Source organism: Carlito syrichta, unplaced genomic scaffold, assembly GCF_000164805.1.
Source record: "Carlito syrichta isolate Samal-C Ts95f unplaced genomic scaffold, Tarsius_syrichta-2.0.1 Scaffold297479, whole genome shotgun sequence".
Taxonomy (NCBI): domain Eukaryota; kingdom Metazoa; phylum Chordata; class Mammalia; order Primates; family Tarsiidae; genus Carlito; species Carlito syrichta.
In genome coordinates this window covers 56532-75191 of record NW_007241575.1, presented here as the reverse complement: position 1 = coordinate 75191, position 18660 = coordinate 56532, and the positions used below count along the sequence as shown (strand labels likewise).

The 18660-nt window shown below is 50.7% G+C and overlaps 2 protein-coding genes across 5 annotated transcripts in view; both read left to right on the top strand.

The window, feature by feature from the left end:
• Positions 1 to 119: 119 nt before the first annotated feature.
• On the top strand, positions 120 to 10103 carry MYBPHL (myosin binding protein H like; the record flags this gene model as incomplete). Its single annotated transcript, XM_021710704.1, has 8 exons — positions 120 to 176; positions 2715 to 2803; positions 3793 to 3988; positions 4197 to 4336; positions 4440 to 4599; positions 4700 to 4836; positions 6421 to 6607; positions 10008 to 10103. Coding segments are annotated over 8 exons (1037 nt in total), but the record flags the coding sequence as incomplete, so codon positions are not given.
• Positions 10104 to 13677: 3574 nt separating this feature from the next.
• The window catches only part of PSRC1 (proline and serine rich coiled-coil 1), a 9247-nt gene continuing 4264 nt past the window's right edge, over positions 13678 to 18660 (top strand). For 3 of the 4 annotated variants that reach the window (XR_002481783.1, XR_002481782.1, XR_002481781.1), the window contains exon 1: positions 13678 to 13689. The gene's annotated coding sequence lies outside the window, so the exon portion shown is untranslated. Of the gene's footprint in view, positions 13690 to 17359; positions 17377 to 18660 lie in introns of those variants that run through there. The other variant, XM_021710702.1, reaches the window with a different exon arrangement.

The following is an 18660-nucleotide window of genomic DNA, read 5'->3' as shown; positions in this document are numbered from 1 at the left end:
AAAAAAAAAGCCCAGATGGGGAGAGAGGGGTCTTGTAGTGTCGCCCAGGCCGGCACAACTTCACAGCTAGTCGGAGGCTCCAGGAAGCCGGCTTCTCTCTCTGAGCCCCTCTCCTCTAGGCCTTCGCATTCTGGCGCTCACCCAGGTCTGTGGCAGTACTGGGAGCCTGCAGCCAGGCAAGGGACGGCAGGGCCACCTTCTCTCCAGCCTGCTCCCAGCAAGTGCAGGAAGGGTCGTTCCCACACCCACCAGCGGGAAATCGAGCCCAACAAGCTGAGGCTTTGACCCTCTTTCCAGTGACGGCCCTCTTTTTCAAAAAACTCTTCAGTCATATCCGCCTGCTTTCAACTCCTTGGTTACTGGCCAGGACGGCCACGGGAGAGGAACACATCACACAAACACTTCTTCTGTTCCTCCCCCCGCCCAGCCCACCCGCCAGAGCCGAACAGAGGGCAGCCAGAGCAGGGTCACTCAGCTGCCTGGGGCTCCAGCACTGGTGCCTTCTTCCTGACACAGCCAAACCCTGAGCAGAGCAGGGAGGACCGGCTCACAGCCCCCGCAGTCCCCTCATCACGTAGTCCTGAGCTGCGGTCGAAGACGGGCGCGGCCCAGGTGGAAGCGTCAACCACACGACAGACAAGGAAGGCCGGGAAATAAACAGGATAGTGTGTGCTGCATCTCTGGGTTCATATCCACTTACAAAAAGGTCTCATGACCTTGACATTATACTGGGGGAGCCAGGGAGTGAGGATCTCTAGAAGAGGCTCTACACATTTTAAATTTAATTAATTAATAATTTATTAATTAACTTTTTTTTCTGTAGAGATGAGATCTCACTAGGCTGCCCAGGCTGGTCTTGAACTCCTGGGCTCAAGCAATCCTCCTACCTCATCCTCCTAAAGTGCTGGGATCACAGGCATGAGCCACTGCACCCGGCCTGCTCTACATATTGAGGTGGAGGAAGAACATAGTAGAATCTCTGCTTTTATTTATTTACTTAGATATTTATTTTTGAGTCAGTCTCACTCTGTCGCCCAGGCTGGAGTGCAGTGGCACACTCACAGCTATTGCGGCCTTGACCTGCTGGGCTCAGACAATTCTTCCGCCTCAGCCTTCCACATATTAGAACCACAGGCATGTACCACGCCAGCTAATTTTTTGATTTATTGTAGAGATACAGTCTCGCTATGGCTGGTCTCGAACTCCCAGGCTCAAACAATCCTCTCGCCGCTACCTCCCACAGTGCTGGGATTACAGGTGTGAGCCACCACACCTGGCTGAATCTCTGCTTATTTGCAGTTTCATAGTTTAAATGTTTGTATTGTATAATGCATGTATTTAAACAGTTTAATCTATAAGAAAACATACGAATGTTGTAGCAGATGTTCAGGAATGTGTTTACGAAGAAAGCGTGTCATCAAAATGTCTGAAATCCACTATCGAGCCGTCATGCTGTTTGCCACAGGAATGTGCCGGGGTGAGGTTCTTCCAACCGCCAGCCTGGTGGAAGGCCTGGGTTGTTGGTGGGAACTGAGGTGCTGTCAACATTCTACTTGAGACAACAGCAGCAGGGGACCGTCTCTGCCTAACAAAAGAGAAGACAGTGCCCCAGAAGGCCAGAAGAGGTGTCAGTCCCAACCAGGCCCCCAAGGGAAACCAGATGCGATAAGCTCTTCGGCAGCTGAGATGAGAGGGGCGAAATCACACCTGGTCATTCTCCAACTCACACTCAGCCCTTTCCCCATGTCCTGTCCTCTCCTGGGAGCCATAAATGTCAGCTAATCTCCATTTCTCACTGGGAGATGGGGGAAGCCAGTGGTGGACCTAATCTTTCCCAGATTCTGTTTGTACACAGTGATCCTGCACACCCTGGAAGCACACCAGCAGGCGCCCAGGAGCAGGGCGGCCACCCAGAGGAAGGGACCCAGACACCCACTCCCTCTGCAGTGACGTCAGTGCCGTCTCCGTGGGCGGGCAGGGGGAGGCAGGGTGTGGACACTGCCCGCAGAATGGAACGCATTCTTCATCAAACTGGGAGGTCAGGACTGACATTGACAGTGGCCTTGATAAAAGGAATGCTATTAAAGCTACATACTGTAGGAAAGGGGCGGAAAGACAAACTAGACCTGAATGGGTCTGGGCACAAACAGGAAAAAAACTCAGCTGATAAAAAGTCAGCACTTGAGTCTGGGCTTGGTGGCTCATGCCTGTGATCCATTTTGGAAGGCTGTGGCAAGAGGACTGCCTGAGCCCAGGGGTTTGAGACCAGCCTGGACAACTTGGAGAGACTTCATCTCTACTATAAACCAAAACTTAGCTGGGCACGGTTGGAGCGCCTGTAGTTCCAGCTACTTGGAAGGCTGAGGCTGGAGGGATTGCCTGAGCCCAGCATGTCAAGGCTGCGGTGGCAGTGAGCGTGACACTGCACTCCAGCCTGAGCGACAGAGTGAGACTCCAACTCAAAAAGAGAAAGAAAGTCAGCATTTGAGAGTTAGAAATTTTTTAAATGTCAGGCTCGTGCTCCACTGCACGTTCCACCAAGACTTGAATGCTCCCCAGGGCATTTCTGCAGCCCTAAATCCCGGCACAGTGACGGCAGCAGTGTCCCCTCCTCCCAGAGAGGGGCGTCGCTGGGTGAGCAGGGTGCGAGCTTGGAGGCAGCACTCACTTCCTCTGAGTACCCATCTCCTGTCCTCTCTCCTTTCATCACTCAGAGCATCCCAAGATCTGCCTACCTCGGACCCTGAGGCAGACCTACATCCGGAAGGTTGGAGACACCGTGAACCTCCTCATCCCGTTCCAGGTGATCCTGCCAGCCCTGGGCTGCTCCACGTCTGGGAACCAGGCCAGGCCTTTGATTTGGAAGTGGATACCAGGAGTCCTGCTGGTACTGGGGCAGTCCCCCTGCCCTTGAAGGGAAGGGGCCACGTCACCAGCAGTCTGAAGCCAAATGACCTGTCCACCTGGCACCCCTGAGGGCGGCTTTGGGTAGGGGCGGGCGTGACCTGTGAGGTGCAGTGAGGCTAGCCCTTGCCTTCTAGTCTGCAGAGGTCTAGGAGCATTCGGATTGGAGCGTCCTGGGGGTGTGAGCGGCTGTTTATTTATTCATTCTAAGTCTGAGTCTCACTGTCGCCCAGGTTGGAGGGCAGTGGCGTGTTTACGGCCACCGCTGCCTCGACCTGCTGGTCTCAGACAGTCCCTCCAGCCTCAGCCCTCCAAGTAGCTGGAACCACAGGTGTGTGCCACCACAAACCAGCTAATTTATTTGATTTATTGTAGAGACGAGGTCTCACAAAGTTACCCAGACTGGTCTCAAACCCCTGGACTCAAGCAGTCCTCTCGTCTCCACCTCCCAAAGTGCTGGAATTACAGACGTGGGCCACCATGTCCAGCCTGAGTGACTATTTATTTTTATTATTATTATTTTTTTGAGTTGGAGTCTCTCTCTGTCGCCCAGACTGGAGGGCAGGGGCCGCTCCCGGCCACCGCAGCCTCGACCTGCTGGGCTCCGGCGATCCTTCCGCCTCAGCCTTCCGAGTAGCCGGGATTACAGGCACGCGCTACCACGCCCGACTGATTTTTTGATTTATTGTATTTAATAGTTGGTCCCAGCCGTGCCGGGTGTCCATGGCCAGAGCTCCCCGAGGGTGAGACTCAAAGCCATCCCCATCTCCTACGACCTCTTAGGCTGTGGCTGAAAGGAGAAAGCCCCCCGGGAGTCAGTTCACCTGGGGGGGTGGCGGGACCCCGGCCCATGGGGAGGGCTCCTTGAGCCTTATCCTCATGCCTCAGGGCAAGCCCAAACCTCGGGCTACCTGGACGCGCGATGGCCGCGCCCTGGACGCCAGTCGTGTGAGCGTGCGCAGCGGGGAGCGAGACTCCATCCTCTTCATCCGAGAAGCCCAAAGAGCAGACTCGGGTCACTACCAGCTCTGCGTGCAGCTGGGTGGGCTGGAGGCCACCGCCACCATCAACATCCTGGTGATTGGTACGGTCGGGGGGCGGGCGACGGTGGTCCTCAGAAGCTTCCTCTCCAGGCCGGGGAGGAGCCGTCTCGGAGGGCTGGGGAGGCTGCGTGAGGCCCCCACCACAAGTCTGGGACACGGGGTGAGTGTGGGAGGGCCCGGGGCACCCCTGAAGTGTTGTTGACGCAGGTGGGTGGCACTGTGCCCACTGACGTGGCTTTGCCCTTTCAGAGCGGCCAGGCCCTCCTCAGAGCGTTAAGTTGGTGGACGTTTGGGGCTTCAACGCCACCCTGGAATGGACACCCCCCCAGGACACAGGCAACACGGCCCTCCTGGGCTACACTGTGCAGAAGGCGGAGACAAAATCCGGGGTGAGGCCCAGCTGGGAGGGAGCGGCGGGGCATTCTGGGACGGGCTTCTGGTAGCCCCACGTGGGCGAGTTCATCAACCAGGCGTCCGATTCCCGGCCTGCAGCTGTGGTTCACGGTGCTGGAGCGACACCACCGCACCAGCTGCGTGGTCTCCGACCTCATCGTCGGCAACTCCTATGCCTTCCGGGTCTTCGCTGAAAACCAGTGTGGGCTCAGCGAGACGGCCGCCATCACCGCCGACCTCGCCCACATCCAGAAGGCAGGTGAGGAAGGCCCGGAGGCCAGGCTGGGAGGCTGGGGATGAGGAGCTGGGAGGGGTGGGCATCTCGGAGGCTGCATCATGGCCCCTCTTGGTGCCCCCAGCTACTGTCTACAAGACCAAGGGGTTTGCACAGCGAGACTTCTCGGAAGCCCCCAAGTTCACCCAGCCACTGGCAGACTGTACTACCATCACGGGCTATGACACCCAGCTCTTCTGCTGTGTCCGCGCCTCCCCCCGGGTGAGTAGGGGGTCGGGGGTGCGTGCTGAGAGGAGCCATCTCAGAGAGCTGGGGAGGCTGGGGTGAGACCCTCTGCTCCTGGCTGGCCCTAACCTGGGCTGTGTGTTGTGCATTCTAATATTCTAATAGAATTATATTCCATCATAACATCTGTTGCCATTACCGCCGTCTGCCATGTCAACAGCGTGTTATTTGGGACAGTCAGGGAACTTGGAGTCCAGGGACTGTTGAGAACGAGGTTTCCTTTCAGTGTTTATTCCTCATACACAAAGACGTCGCTTCCTGGCCTGCTGGCAGCTAGGCAGGAGCTTCAAGTTGTCTGTGTGGTGGGAGTGACAGCCTGTGGGTTTCTCCTCACTCATTCAACCGTACCTCATCTGATCAGGCCGGGCACATGCAAGTGGCCTAGAGGCCAGCCTTTGGTCACAATCCTGAGCAAGGCTCTCTGTTCATTTATAATCTAATAATCGCACTCCCCACACAGCATAAAACACCATGAACAATCTTTACCGGCTGGTCACGGTGGCTCATGCCTGTCAACCCAGCACTTTGGGAGGCCGAGGTGAGAGGATTGCTTGAGTCCAGGAATTCAAGACCAGCCTGGCAACATAGTGAGATCTCGTTTCTACAAAAAAATCAGCCAGGTGTGGTGGCACATGCCTATAGTCCTAGCTTGGGAGGCTGAGGAGAGAGGACTGCCTGAGCCCAGGTGGTCGAGGCTATGGTAAGCCATGATCGTGCCACTGCACTCCAGTCTGGGTGACAGCATGAGACCCTGATTCAAAAAACAAAAACAAAGACAAAAAACCCAATCTTCACCTTGTGGGTTATGAGTCTGGGCCATACTACACGGAGAAGACATCTCAGAAGGGGAATGTCAATAGCCCACTCAAGAAATGACTTCTGACCGGGCACGGTGCTCAGCCTGTAATCCCAGTACTTTGGGAGGCCAAGGCGAGTGGATTGCCTGAGCCTGTGCGTTCAAGACCCACCTGGGCAACTTGGCGAGACCTCGTCTCTACAATAAAAATAAAAAAGTAGCCGGGCGTGGTAGCGTGTGCCTGTAGTTCCAGCTACTTGGAAGGCTGAGTGGAAGGATGGCCGGAGCCCAGCAGGTCGAGGCTGCGGTGGCTGGGAGCGGCCACTGCACTCCAGTCTGGGCGACAGAGTGAGACTCCAACTCAAAAAAAAGAAATGACTTCCTAATCAGAGGATACAGGAGCGACTTAAAGGTCCATAGTGAGAACAGAATAGGAACGATTCACAGTGCATATGTAAGAAAGAGGAGACTTTGGCGTCCAGGACCCGTGAGCCATGGAGGGCCCTTGAGCGCTGTGCACCAGACATTATCACCTTTCTTCTAGTCAGGGATACTTGGTGAAGAAGGTGGGGTTCAGGCGTTCTTTTCAACCAAGAGAAGAAGCTTGGAGGACTGTCGAACAGACCTCCCCCGTGTAAGGAACAAGGAGCCTTCCAGAAAGCCATGATCTACAAGCCCTGTAGACAGAGTCCCGGAGACTGAGCCCAGAGAGAGCCATCAGTCCTTACCCCCACCCCCTGCTTCCTCCCATCCTTATCTTCCAGCCCAAGATCATCTGGCTGAAGAACAAGATGGTTATCCAAGGCAACCCCAAGTACAGAGCCCTCTCTCACTTGGGCATTTGCTCCCTGGAAATCCGCAAGCCTGGGCCCTTCGACGGAGGTGTCTATACCTGCAAGGCGGTGAACTCCCTGGGAGAGGCTTCCGTGGATTGTCAGGTGGATGTGAAAGGTGAGGCAGAGGAGAGCCAGTGGAGAGTCAGTGCCTCAGGGGGCCCGTCCCCTCCTGTCCCCACTGGCGGAAGAGTCAGGGGCCAGAGACGCAGGCCTGAGTGGAGAAGGGCTTCCCCTCCGGGTCTCTCATCACTGTCCTCATCGGGATGTATTCGAGGAGCCATGGTTATGGTCCACTATCTCGTTTCTCTGAAAGACTCGTTCTTTTCATTTTGCATAGAAGCCCAAAGCACAGGGAGGGAACTAGTGGGCCTGAGGTTTCTGGTTTGGTTAATTGAGGGGGACTGGCTCTGCGGTGGGAAGAGTCCACTCCCTCAGAAGGAGCCCACCCCCCTGATCCTCACTTAGATCGTTGTTCTCTTTTTTTTTTTTTGAGTTGGAGTCTCACTCTGTGGCCCAGACTGGAGTGCAGTGGCACGCTCCTGGCCACCGCAGCCTCAACCTGCTGGGCTCCGGCGATCCTTCTGCCCCAGCCTTCCAAGTATCTGGAACTACAGGCGCGCGCTACTACACCCGGCTAATTTTTTGATTTATTGTAGAGATGAGGTCTCGCCAAGTTGCCCAGGCAGGTCTCGAACCCGCGGGCTCAGGCAATCCACTCACCTCGGCCTCCCAAAGCGTGGGATTACAGGCTGAGCCACCGAGCCCGGCTTAGATGGTTGTTCTTTAAGCTGTACCATCTTCTGGCTTGGTCTGGGAAAGCTGATGCTGTTAGCTGGGCTTTATTTTACTTTTTCTTCTGGCTTGTTGAAGGATACTATTGATATCCTACTCTCTACCTTTTTTTTTTTTTTTTTTGAGTTGAAGTCACTCTGTTGCCCAGGTTGGAGTACAGTGGCATGATCATGGCTCACCACAGCCTCGACCTGCTGTGTCCAGGTGATCTTTCAGCCTCAGCCTCTCAAGTAGCTGGGACTACAGGCATGCGCCTCCATGCCTGGTTAATTTTTTGGTTTATTGCAGAGATGAAGTCTCGCCATGTTGCCCAGGCTGGTTTGAACTCCTGAGCTCAGGCAATCCTCTTGCCTCCGCCTCCCAAAGTGCTGGGATGACAACCATGAGCTACCGTCCCCCGCACTCTCTGCCTCTGTGAAGTATTTACTCATTTATCCACGCCGGTCACATTGTCCAGATCACCATCACTGCACTTAACACATTGCCTTATGGTTATCTATTTCCAGGCCTGTTTCCCTATGAGACTGTAAGTGCTGTGAAGACAGGGGCAGTGTCTTCTTCACTCCCCAGGGTCTAGCCCACGCACAGAGGGCACTCCAAATGTCTGTGGCATGAGTCAGGAATGCATGGGCCCTTAGATGTCCTGTTTTCTCGGTTAGACTCCCTAACTAGCGCCATGGACTGCCCAAAACCTGAAATAAAGTATCCTTTCCCCATGCTGTGAAAGAAGGTAACCCAGAGATTTCTGAGATGTTAACATTGAGAACTGTCTGAACTCTTACAGCTCCTCACTGAGGATACCAAATTTACTCAGAGACAGGTAAGGAGAGAAAGCATGTCTCAAGGATGATTTCATGTTGATGACTAGTGCTGCTGAGTCGGGGACAGCTGTGATTCCTGAGCCTGTCAACCACATTCACACTGGTGATCACTTTTTTTTTTTTGGAGTCAGTCTCCCTTTTTTTGAGTTGGAGTCTCACTCTGTCACCAAGGTTGGAGTGCAGTGGCACACTCACAGCTACCCCAGCATCGACCTGCTGGATTCCGGCGATCCTTCTGCCTCAGTCTTCCAAGTAGCTGGAACTACCACGCCCAGCTAACTTTTGATTTATTGTAGAGATGACGTATTGTAGGTATAGACACAGTGGCTCATGCCTATAATCTCAGCACTTTGGGAGGCCAAGGTAGGAGGATCACTTGAAGCCAAGAGTTCAAGACCAGCCTGGGCAACATAGCAAGACCATTAATTCCATCCCACAAGCCATTTATTTAAGTCTCTACAAAAAGATTTAAAAATTAGCCAGGCATGGTGGTATGCATCTGTAGTCCCAGCTACTTGGAAGAGTGAGGCGGGAGAATCACCTGAGCCCAGGAGGTCAAGGCTGTAGTGGCCGTGATCTTGGCTCTGCACTCCAGCCTGGGCAACAGAGTGAGTAGTTCATAAACGTCATCACTATCACACGGGAGCAGGTAAGGAAAGCCCAAGGAGGCTGTTCCTGCCAACTGTTTCCACGTCAGTATTACGGGTGTGGCGAGAAACAAATTCATATCTTTGTTTTTACGTTGAAGTTTATGGATTCTTTCCCTTCTGAGAGAAGAAAATCACCATGATCATTATATAATAATTTAACATTTGGGTATGTGGTCCCAAGCAGCATGTTCTTTTTTTTTTTTTTTGAGTTGGAGTCTCACTCTGTCGCCCAGACTGGAGTGCAGTGGCTGCTCCCGGCCCCCGCAGCCTCGATCTGCTGGGCTCCGGCGATCCTTAAGCCTCAGCCTTCCGAGTAGCTGGAACGACAGGCACGTGCTACCATGCCCAGCTAATTTTTGATTTATTGTAGAGACGAGGTCTCGCCAAGTTGCCCAGGCGGGTCTCGAACCTGTGGGCTCAGGCAATCCACTCACCTTGACCTCCCAAAGCACTGGGATTACAGATGTTGCATACAAACAGTTGAGTAAGGTGGAAAAGAAGCTTATGAGAGAATTAAAGAGAACTAGTTCCCAATATGCACTCTGACTTGGAGCTCCTGGCTGAAGAAAACTGACCATTAATTCTATCCCATAAACCATTTATTTAAGCCTATTATTATTTTGAGTTGGGGTCTCACTCTGTCACCCAGGCTGGAGTGCAGTGGCACGATCATGGCTCACCCCGGCCTCCAACTCCTGGGCTCAAGTGATCCTCCCGCCTCAGCCTCCTAAATAGCTGAGACTACAAGCAGGCACCACTACACCTGGCTAATTTTTCTATTCTTTGTAGAGATGGCATCTTGCTTTGTTACCCGGGGTGGTCTCGAACTTCTGTCCTTAAGCAAGCCTCCCACCTCAGCCTCCTAAAGTTCTGGCATGAGTCACCACGCCCGGCAAGCCTGTTATTGATAAACAGTTGAGCAAATGAAAACCCTAAGGGGTGCCTTAAAAGTACAGTCTTGCCTCATGGGAAATGTGCTGAGTACCAAAACAAGAAAAAGCCTTCTCCTCTGGAGCGCGCTCTTTCTGTCAGCTGGCTTTGGGAGACAATCCTCTCTCTGTCCTTCCCCCATCTGTGTTGTTACATTGTGTTAGTGTTGGTTGTCCTCTCTCTTGGCCAGTGCCCAGCGATGAAGCAGGGTGAGTGGTGTGTCCCTAGCACAGACCCAGGGACCATGGAGAGGCTTGCCCTGGTAGTGTAGGTGGGCACTGGCTGTCTGCTGTGAAGGCCACAACATCCTCTCTCTTTCCAGCACCTCCGGGAAGCCCGACGGCAGCGCGAGTGTTCTCAAGGAGCTTCGGCACAGCGTCTGGTTTGGGCTAACCTAAATAAATGTGTGGCTCCCCAGCGCGTGTGTTCTTCTCGTTTCTAGAAAACATGTAGGAAGCTGCAGTCCTTTAGCCGGAGTGTACGGCCTCTCAGTACCCTAAGACTTTTCTTTCCCTTCCCATATCCCCCTTCTCTCCACAGAAGTTTCTTTTTTTTTTTTGAGTTGGGGTCTCACTCTGTCCCCTAGACTGAAGTGCAGTGACATGATCCAGGCCTTACCGCAGCCTCAAACTCCTGGGCTGAAGGAATCCTCCCTCTTCAGCCTCCTGAGGAGCTGGGACTCCAGGCACGCACTACCATGCCCGGCTAATTTTTTTATTTTTTGTACAGACGAGGTCTCGCTATGTTGCCCAGGCTGTGTTGCCCAGCAGTCCTCCTGGGTTGAAGCAAGTCACATGACTCAAGGGAAGGGGAAACAGACCGGGGCTCAAGCAGTCCTCCTGCTTTGGCTTCCCAAAGTGCTGGGATTACAGGTGTGAGCCACCACACCCAGCCCCTTCCAAAGAAGTTTCTAACATTGTCCTTTTCCCCAGTTGATGACAGCACTGAATTCAGCTCTGTATAATACTAGGTGCTGGGAAGAGCTGCCGCAGATGACATGCCCTCTTCCTCTTTGAGCTTTCCAGAAGGAACATCCAAGCAAAGAGGCAAAGAGCAGACACGTGCGTATATATATAGCTAATTAAAGTCAGAGCCTAAGACAGGGCTGGGATGACCCTAAAGAAATTGGAGCAGAGTCTCCTTAAGGCCAGGGAAAGGTTAAAGGTGAGGTTCCCTTGCTTATATTTGTTTTCATTCTAGAGCAAATAAGATATTGAAGATAATGGTGGAATTTGCCAGAGAGGCAGCAATCCCTCTCACTTCTGATTGGGCGTGGTGCTCCTCCTATCAGGAGCTGAGGTCTGTTTTCCCTTCCCTTGAGTCATGTGACTTGCTTCAACCAAAAGAATGTAGGGGACACTGCACCCATTCTGGGCCTGGGAGTTTCTGCTTTTGTTCTTGGAAGTCTGCTCCCACATAAAGAATCTCAGACTTGCCGGGCTCGGTGGCTCATTTTGTAATCCCAGCACTCGGTGTCTCAGCCTGTAATCCCAGCACAGTGGATTGCCTGAGCCCGCGGGTTCAAGACCCGCCTGGGCAATTTGGTGAGACCTCATCTCTACAATAAATCAAAAAATTAGCCGGGTGTGGTAGTGCACGCCTGTAGTTCCAGCTACTTGGAAGACTGAGGCAGAAGGATCGCCAGAGCCCAGCAGGTCGAGGCTGCGGTGGCCGGGAGCGGCCACTGCACTCCAGTCTGGGCGACAGAGTGAGACTCCAACTCAAAAAAAAAAAAAAAAATCTCAGACTAGATTACTGCATCATGAGAAGCCACATGGAAGACAACTACGGCCCTAGACACACGTGGCCACCTCAACGCATCAGCCCAGTCAACACCTCGTGGGGTAGAGGCAAGTCACCCCTGACCAGGTTGTAAGATTGTGAGCAAATACGTGGTTGCTGCTGTTTCAAACCACGACATTTCTAAGTGGTTTGCTACATAATCATCAATGACCGAAACAGCCTTCTATTCAGCAGCAGGCACTGAGCCAAGTGCTTTGTCTCTCTTGATCTTCATCTTACAGATGATGAAGTTGAAGCTTATAAGCTTCCCCAAGTCATACAGCTGGTAAACTGCAGAACTAGGATTTGAACCAGGTTTGTTGGACTTGTAGCCTTCCGTTTCCTCGCCTCTCTTTGCTCAGCAACCCTCACCATAGTGGGTCTGAGTTTAAGAATCACGCGTTTAAGAAGCAAAATATTTCCAGGAGACAATAAATATTAGGAAAGGTTTTGTTTTTGTTTTTGTGTTGGGGTCTCACTCTGTTGCCCAGGTTGGAGTGCAGCGGCACAATCATGGCTCACCACAGCCTTGACCTTCTGGGCTCAGGTGATCCTTCTGCTTCAGCTTCCCGAGGAAAAGAGTTTTTCTGTTGAGAGCGAAGGTGTATTTCTAGTTGAGGCCAAGTATCTATTCCAACTCTTCTCAACTGGAGTTCCACAAAAATGGAGCCTCCATGCCACACAACATCTACCATAAGTCATAAATTAACTGCTATGCATCTAGAATGTTACTAGCTATGAACTGTCTTTTCAAAAATTGGGGAAATAGTCACACAAATCATTTGTGGGGCCTGATGCCCTTATGGAACCTCTGCTTGAGGACGTGGGGGTAGGGGTCAGAGGCCAGTGCCAGTCAGCCATGTTCACAGTGGCCAAGACACCTCCCTCTAGCTAAAGCAGGACCTAGGCGAGAGGGGTGAAATGCCCCCAGTCATGATGCCCTAAGGAGCAGTCAGCCCTCCAGCCTCAGCCCATGGGCCTGTGCCTCTGCTACTTGCTGAATTATTCAAGGACCATCCCTTAACGTTCATATGTTCTCAACCTTCACGGTGAAGAAATAAAATCTCCACACTAGCTGGGCGTGGTGTAATCCCGGCACTTTGGGAGGTGGAGGTAAGAGGATTGCCTGAGTCCAGGAGTTCGAGACCAGCCTGGGCAACTTGGAGAGATTTCTTCTCTACAGTTTTTAAAAATTAGCCCAACATGGTGGTACGTACTTGTGGTTCCAGCTACTTGTAAGGTTGAAGAGGAAGGATTGCCTGAACCCAGCAGGTCAAGGCTGCGGTGGCCATGAGTGTGCCACTGCACTCCAGCCTGGATGACAAAGTCAGACTCCTACTCAAAAATAATAATAAATAAAAAATAAAATCCTCACATCGACCAACACCTCCATTCCTGCATTTAACACTTATAGAGTATTTTGGAATTCAGGTCTACTATGGGCCTCGGGGGGAGTAATTTCTTCATTAATTTATTTATTCATTATTTAACCCCAAATCTTTTTTTTTCCCTCCCTCCCTCCCTTCATAACCCCAAATCTTAAATACCTGCTCATACACATTCTTTTGGGTTTGAGATCAGTGGCTTTATGTTGGGTGAAGATTATTCTTGTGTCTGAAATCAGTACTTTCTGGTTCTGCTGTCATTTGGATGGAGGTCCACCGCTTTTTATTTTTTGCTGATACTCCAACAGCTTTCAAAATTCAGTGAGAGAAAATTGGAGATGAGTTTCCTTGGAAGAAACTAACTCCCAATTTGCTAAAACTTCCTCCACTTACCTAAGGATAGGTGAACAAGTGTCCAGTTCCCCTACTCAGGGGAAGAGAACATGCAGTTAATTTTCTTCCTCTCTTGTCTCCACTTTGCCACTACTTGCCTGGGGAAAGGGGAGCTACCGCCTCTGGCTTTCCCAACCTCTACTTGATGGCAGGTGGGGGGCAGTGTGCTGTTCCTTGGGTTCTTTGACTTCGCCAGAGAAAGGAATTTCAGAGTAAGTCAGAAGTATAGTTTAAGAATGAATGTATTAGAAAAAAGAAGTCACACTCAAGGAAGGCGTGGGTGTCTTAAGAGAAAGGGCACCTACTTGCCTTTGACAAGAAGCTTTATATACTTTTGCAATTATTAAGCAAACCATAGCTAAGAGCTGAGGGCTGTAGGTATCTGCTCATGAGTTTTGGTGACCATCTCTCCACCTTCTATGAGCTAAGAGAGGTGGGCTGCAGGTGTCTGGACATGAGTTTCGATGACCATTTCTCAACCTTTAAAGTCACAAGGACATTCTAAATCATGAAAGTTACTGTCTACTAGATTTGGGCTTTTCTTGGAACATCATGCCTGTGTTTTAGGTAGCTGCCTATTGTTTCTGTGATTTACTGCACTGGTAGATTCACATTCCAACCCACAAGGTGGTCAGGTCAGATATACCTGATTGGTCGGGTATATGGATAAGAAAGATCTTTGAACACTTACCCTGTTCTCAATCAGACTTGCCTAAGAAAACTTTACTACAGTATGTTAACTATGCCTGCCTCGCATAGACCATGAATCCTGCAAGCAACTTCACTAGCAGAGAAAGGTAATCCTCTTCTTTCTGCTCTTCCTCACATAAACTTGCAAGTTCCGGGCCTTCCCACCTTGAGTACCAAGGCTACTTTGCTTTCTGTGGCATTAATTACAATAACATCTCACTCCTGCAGACTTCACCATCTCAACCCCACAGCCAGAAACTAGGAAACAAAAAAGGCTATAAATGGCCAAAATAATGGGCATAAACTCTGGGGACTAAAGCTCAGGCTCTGTTTACAGGAAAGCTTCTCAGCCATTCTTTGGGGCCTTTTCACTTTGATTTTTTTATTTTGAGTTAGGGTGTCACTCTGTCACCCAGGCTGGAGCACCACAGCCTCAACCTCCTGGCCTCAGTCTATCCTTCTGCTTCATCCTCCCGAGTAGCTGGGACTATAGGCATGCGATACCACATTCAGTCGTTTTTTGATTTTTTGTAGAAACAAGGTCTTGCTAACTCCTGGCCTCAAGCAATCCTTCTGCCTTGGCTTCCCAAAGTGCTGGGATTATACTTTGGGAAGCCAAGTGTAATCCCACCAAGTGAGCCACCATGCCTGGACCCCACTTTAGATTTTTTGAACGTTTCTAAGCAGCTCTGTCCCAGCTGCTCTGGTAGCCCACGCAATAGAGGAAACACTCCTAACAAGTAGGCTGGCTTAAACATTTTACAAACATAGCTTTTAGTTCAGAGGTAGCTAGTTACAAAAATCCATTCTACAGTTCTTAAGGACACACTTGTTCATAATTATCCTCCTTTCACAGAACAGGGGCACAAAGGCAAATCTACCCAATGCTGCCCCACTGCTATAAATGAAGGAGTCATGGTAGAACTTTAACCTGGTTCCCTGGGTGGAAAGCCTGTTGTTTTCTTCACATCTTGGATGCCTCAGTCCTGAATGTTTTTGCATAAAAAGATGATGGTGGGCCAGTGTGGTGGCTCATGCCTGTAAACCCAGCACTTTGGGAGGTTGAGGCGTGAGGACTGCTTGGGCCTAGGAGTTTGAGACCAGCCTGAGCAACACAGTGGAACCTTGTCACTACAAAAAAATTTAAAAAACAAGCTGGGCATGGTACAATCCCAGCTATTCGAGAGACTGAGACAGAAGGATCGCCTGGTGTTGGAGGTTACAGTGAGCTGTGATGGTGCTGTCGAAGGAGATGGCTTAAAAGCTGTTGGTGATGTCCAGGTTCTTGGTGTCTCCAACAAGGAACTGGATGATACACACACAGAATTGTGAAAGTGAAGAGCAATTTATTAAACAGGAGCAAGAGTACACTCCAGAAGAATAGGGGCAGGCCCGAGCACCAAGATGGCTCAAGGGCCCCACAAAAGCATCCCCTGGGGCTCACAGCTATCCTAACTGGGGTCATGTTGTCTTCTTGTTGATTGGGCCCCATTAGCTGGTCTTGTTTTATTGGCTATTTCAAAATACCTCTTTGTTTGGGCTAGAAGTCCCTGAATGGAAATCCCCCACCAACAATAAGCTAAATTTGTGCATAAGTCTATATCACATAAGTCTGTATCGTCTGGTAAGTCCTTGGAGGGAAATTTCCATCCTGACCGGTTTAGGCCGGTCTTCCGAGAGCTGTTCCTGGCCCGTTTACTCACTCTTATTCCCTTGCTAAAGTCCTGTTTCACTTCCCCGAGAGACAGGATCCCCATAAATTTTTTTGGGAGGCTGAAGGCTGATGATCTATTTTCTGTAGCTGCTTCATGCTGGAAGTGGGAGTGACCTGCCTACCGGGGATCACAAAACTCTCTCCGTATTTGATCTAGGTGGGAGAGTGCGCCCCAGGCAGGTCACGAAGGTTGTCTCAAGGTTTGTCATGGGAAAGGCCGACATCAGGGCTGGACAATATGCCGTAGTGCGGTAATTATCAGCAGGGGCTCCAGGGGCTGGTATCCTTATTGTACAATCATTTGCAACTTCGTAGCCTCTAAACGGGATGAGATCAACTTAGTAAATTTAGCAGACAGGTTCCAAACACAAGAGCCAAAACTAACATCAACAGGGGTCCCAGAAGGGGCAATAAGCAAGGGAACCAATTTCAGATTTTTGACCAAGTTACCCATCATTCGGACAACTGTTGTCAGATTCATGAGGCTTTATCTGCTGACTTTTTTGCTGCATCTCTTACCACACCAGATTGATCTGTTATAGCTGAACCGTGAGAAACGAGTCGCCAACACACTGAGGGTCAAATTTTTGAGTCCTTTATTGCTGGCAGTTGAGAACAGGCTAACGCCAGAAAAAACTCTCAACCCTGAATGATGCAAGCAAGAGGTTTATAAAGGCAAAAACTGCAAGGATACATAGTAACTTAGCAACCATAAACTAGCAACTTTTGACCATGAGGGAGTTTCAGTTAACTTTACTTTATTCCCTGGCACAGCCAGTGACCAGAAAGGCCCTGGAGTTCTGCCAACAAGATGTGGTATACTGTTTACTGGGACAGTTAGGACAGTTACATGGAGACGAGGTGGAAGAACTACTATACAGCAGAGTCACCTTGGTTAGGTCACTAATAGCCATTTTAGATGGACACAGAAGCAGCATTTCTCCTCAAGGAACAAACAGAGTCCACCTTTTTCTGCAGGTAAAAAATCTGGCCAGCTGGGCAAGGTGGCTTAGCTTGTAATCCCAGCACTTTGGGAGGCCGAGGCAAGAGGACTGCCTGAGCCCAGGAGGTTCAAGATCAGCCTGGGCAACTTGGTGAGACCGTATCTCCACAATAAATTACAAAAACTAGCCGGGCGTGGTGGCATGCATCTGTAGTTCCAGCTACTTGGAAGGCTGAAGTGGAAGGATTGCCTATGCCCAGCAGGTCGAGGCTGTGGTGGCCATGAGCGTGCCACTGCACTCCAGCCTGGGCGACAAGAGTAACGAGTCTACTTGATGCTGGGGAGTTATATTTTGAGCTATTTCATCCAAGCTGTCTGAAAATTCTTTTGATAAACTCTGATAATAGGCCAGGGAAACGGACAGGCTAGTAACTCCAGAATTTACCCTGGTAGTCACACCCAGTCCCACTAGGAAGGGAATAAACTGGTCCCCGCCCACGAGCTGTCAGAAGAATACTCAGGGACTGATTGTTGGGTCAATGGTAATTTCAGGGAACAAAGAAACTGATGTGCAAGTTCCTGTCCAATTAGTAGGGAGACACAAGTAAGAGTTAGTACCACAAAGAAAGAAAATGCCAGAAGTTTCAAGGCAAAATCCTCTATCAATAGTAAAGAGATGAGTGAATTTGTTATTTTCATTTTCCCATGTGGAAAGGCTTCCGGCCAGGGCCGCTCAGTGAGTGGCTGGTATGGTCCCTGGGAAATACCCTGGGTGGTATCTTTGGTTTTGTTTTCATAGTGTAAATAGTACCTCAGTCAAGACCCAAGTGGTTGAGCTTTCAGAATTTGGCACAAGAAGACATTCATTCATCTCTGAATTGGTACAAGAATGCCAGGGGAAGATGTGGACACAACTGTCAGGTCTTCCTTGGCAATAAGTAGAATTTCTGTCTAATAAAGAAGAAGTATTGAGTTGAGGCCCCCATGAAAACCTCACTGGTTTCTGAAACGGTGCTTGTTGGGTTACTTGGCAATTGACCCAATCTCCTGGAGGCTGTATATCTATTGTGTGATTACAAAACAACAGATCCAAGGTAGCCACTGGCCAGCTGTCCCTGTGTGGGGGTGTGAGTCCTTTTAATGCAAATGATGCTTGAAATTTTAAAGGCTAGGGGTTCCCAAACTGGGGTTCTCTGTGAGCTCTCAGTGGTGAGATTTGTCAGGTAAGATCTGAGGAGGTTGACTGCTCAGTGAGTATGCTTTTAGTCATTTCAGTTATCCGAAAGGTCTGTAATCCTTGCACATTGATTAACCAGGAGAGTAGGCCCCCTTTATATTTGATATGGGGATTCATCTTGCTGGTCGCCCACAGCTAAATGGGAACAGGGACAGCTGTATACTGGGCAGAAGAGGGCAAGCAAAGCCAGCAGTCCTTGGCCAGATTTGGGTTGGAAGAGTTCAGGAGTTGACAGGTTAACTCTAGGGTCTAATGAGTGTATCTGGAATTTAATATTTCTTCGACAGATGGCTTTCTCTCTGTCATTACGGTAGTTATGCTTAGACTACAGAGAAGGAGAGACATCATGGAGTTCTCCATGCCAGCACTTATCTCAGTTGGACGTTTTCTTCCTTTGGAAGAGAAGTCTGGGTCCCCAGCGGCTCATGGGCACAGGCACTCTTCCTGAGTGGCTTTACTGTCCTCACTGTTCTCTTCCTGTAATGAGAGGGGCACAGGCTTGACCCTGGAGAGATGGATCCAACTGTGTATGTCAGGTACTCTTCCAAGAACCTGGACATCACCTACAGCTTTTAAGCCGTCTCCTTCAACAGCGCCACTGCCCTCCAGCCTGGGCGACTGAGTGCGACCCCGACTCAAAAAGGATGCACTTTTTGGAGGAGGATGGGGGATGGAGGATGGAGGAGGAGGAGGAGCTTCTTAGAGAACCTCCATGCCCCTAAAGGAGAAACGTGCAGGTGCTTCCTTACCTGGGGAGAAGCCCGCAGCCGAGGAGCCCGGCCTGTGCGGCGCCGAGTGCGCCCACGGACACTATTTCCCCACCCCCCCCCG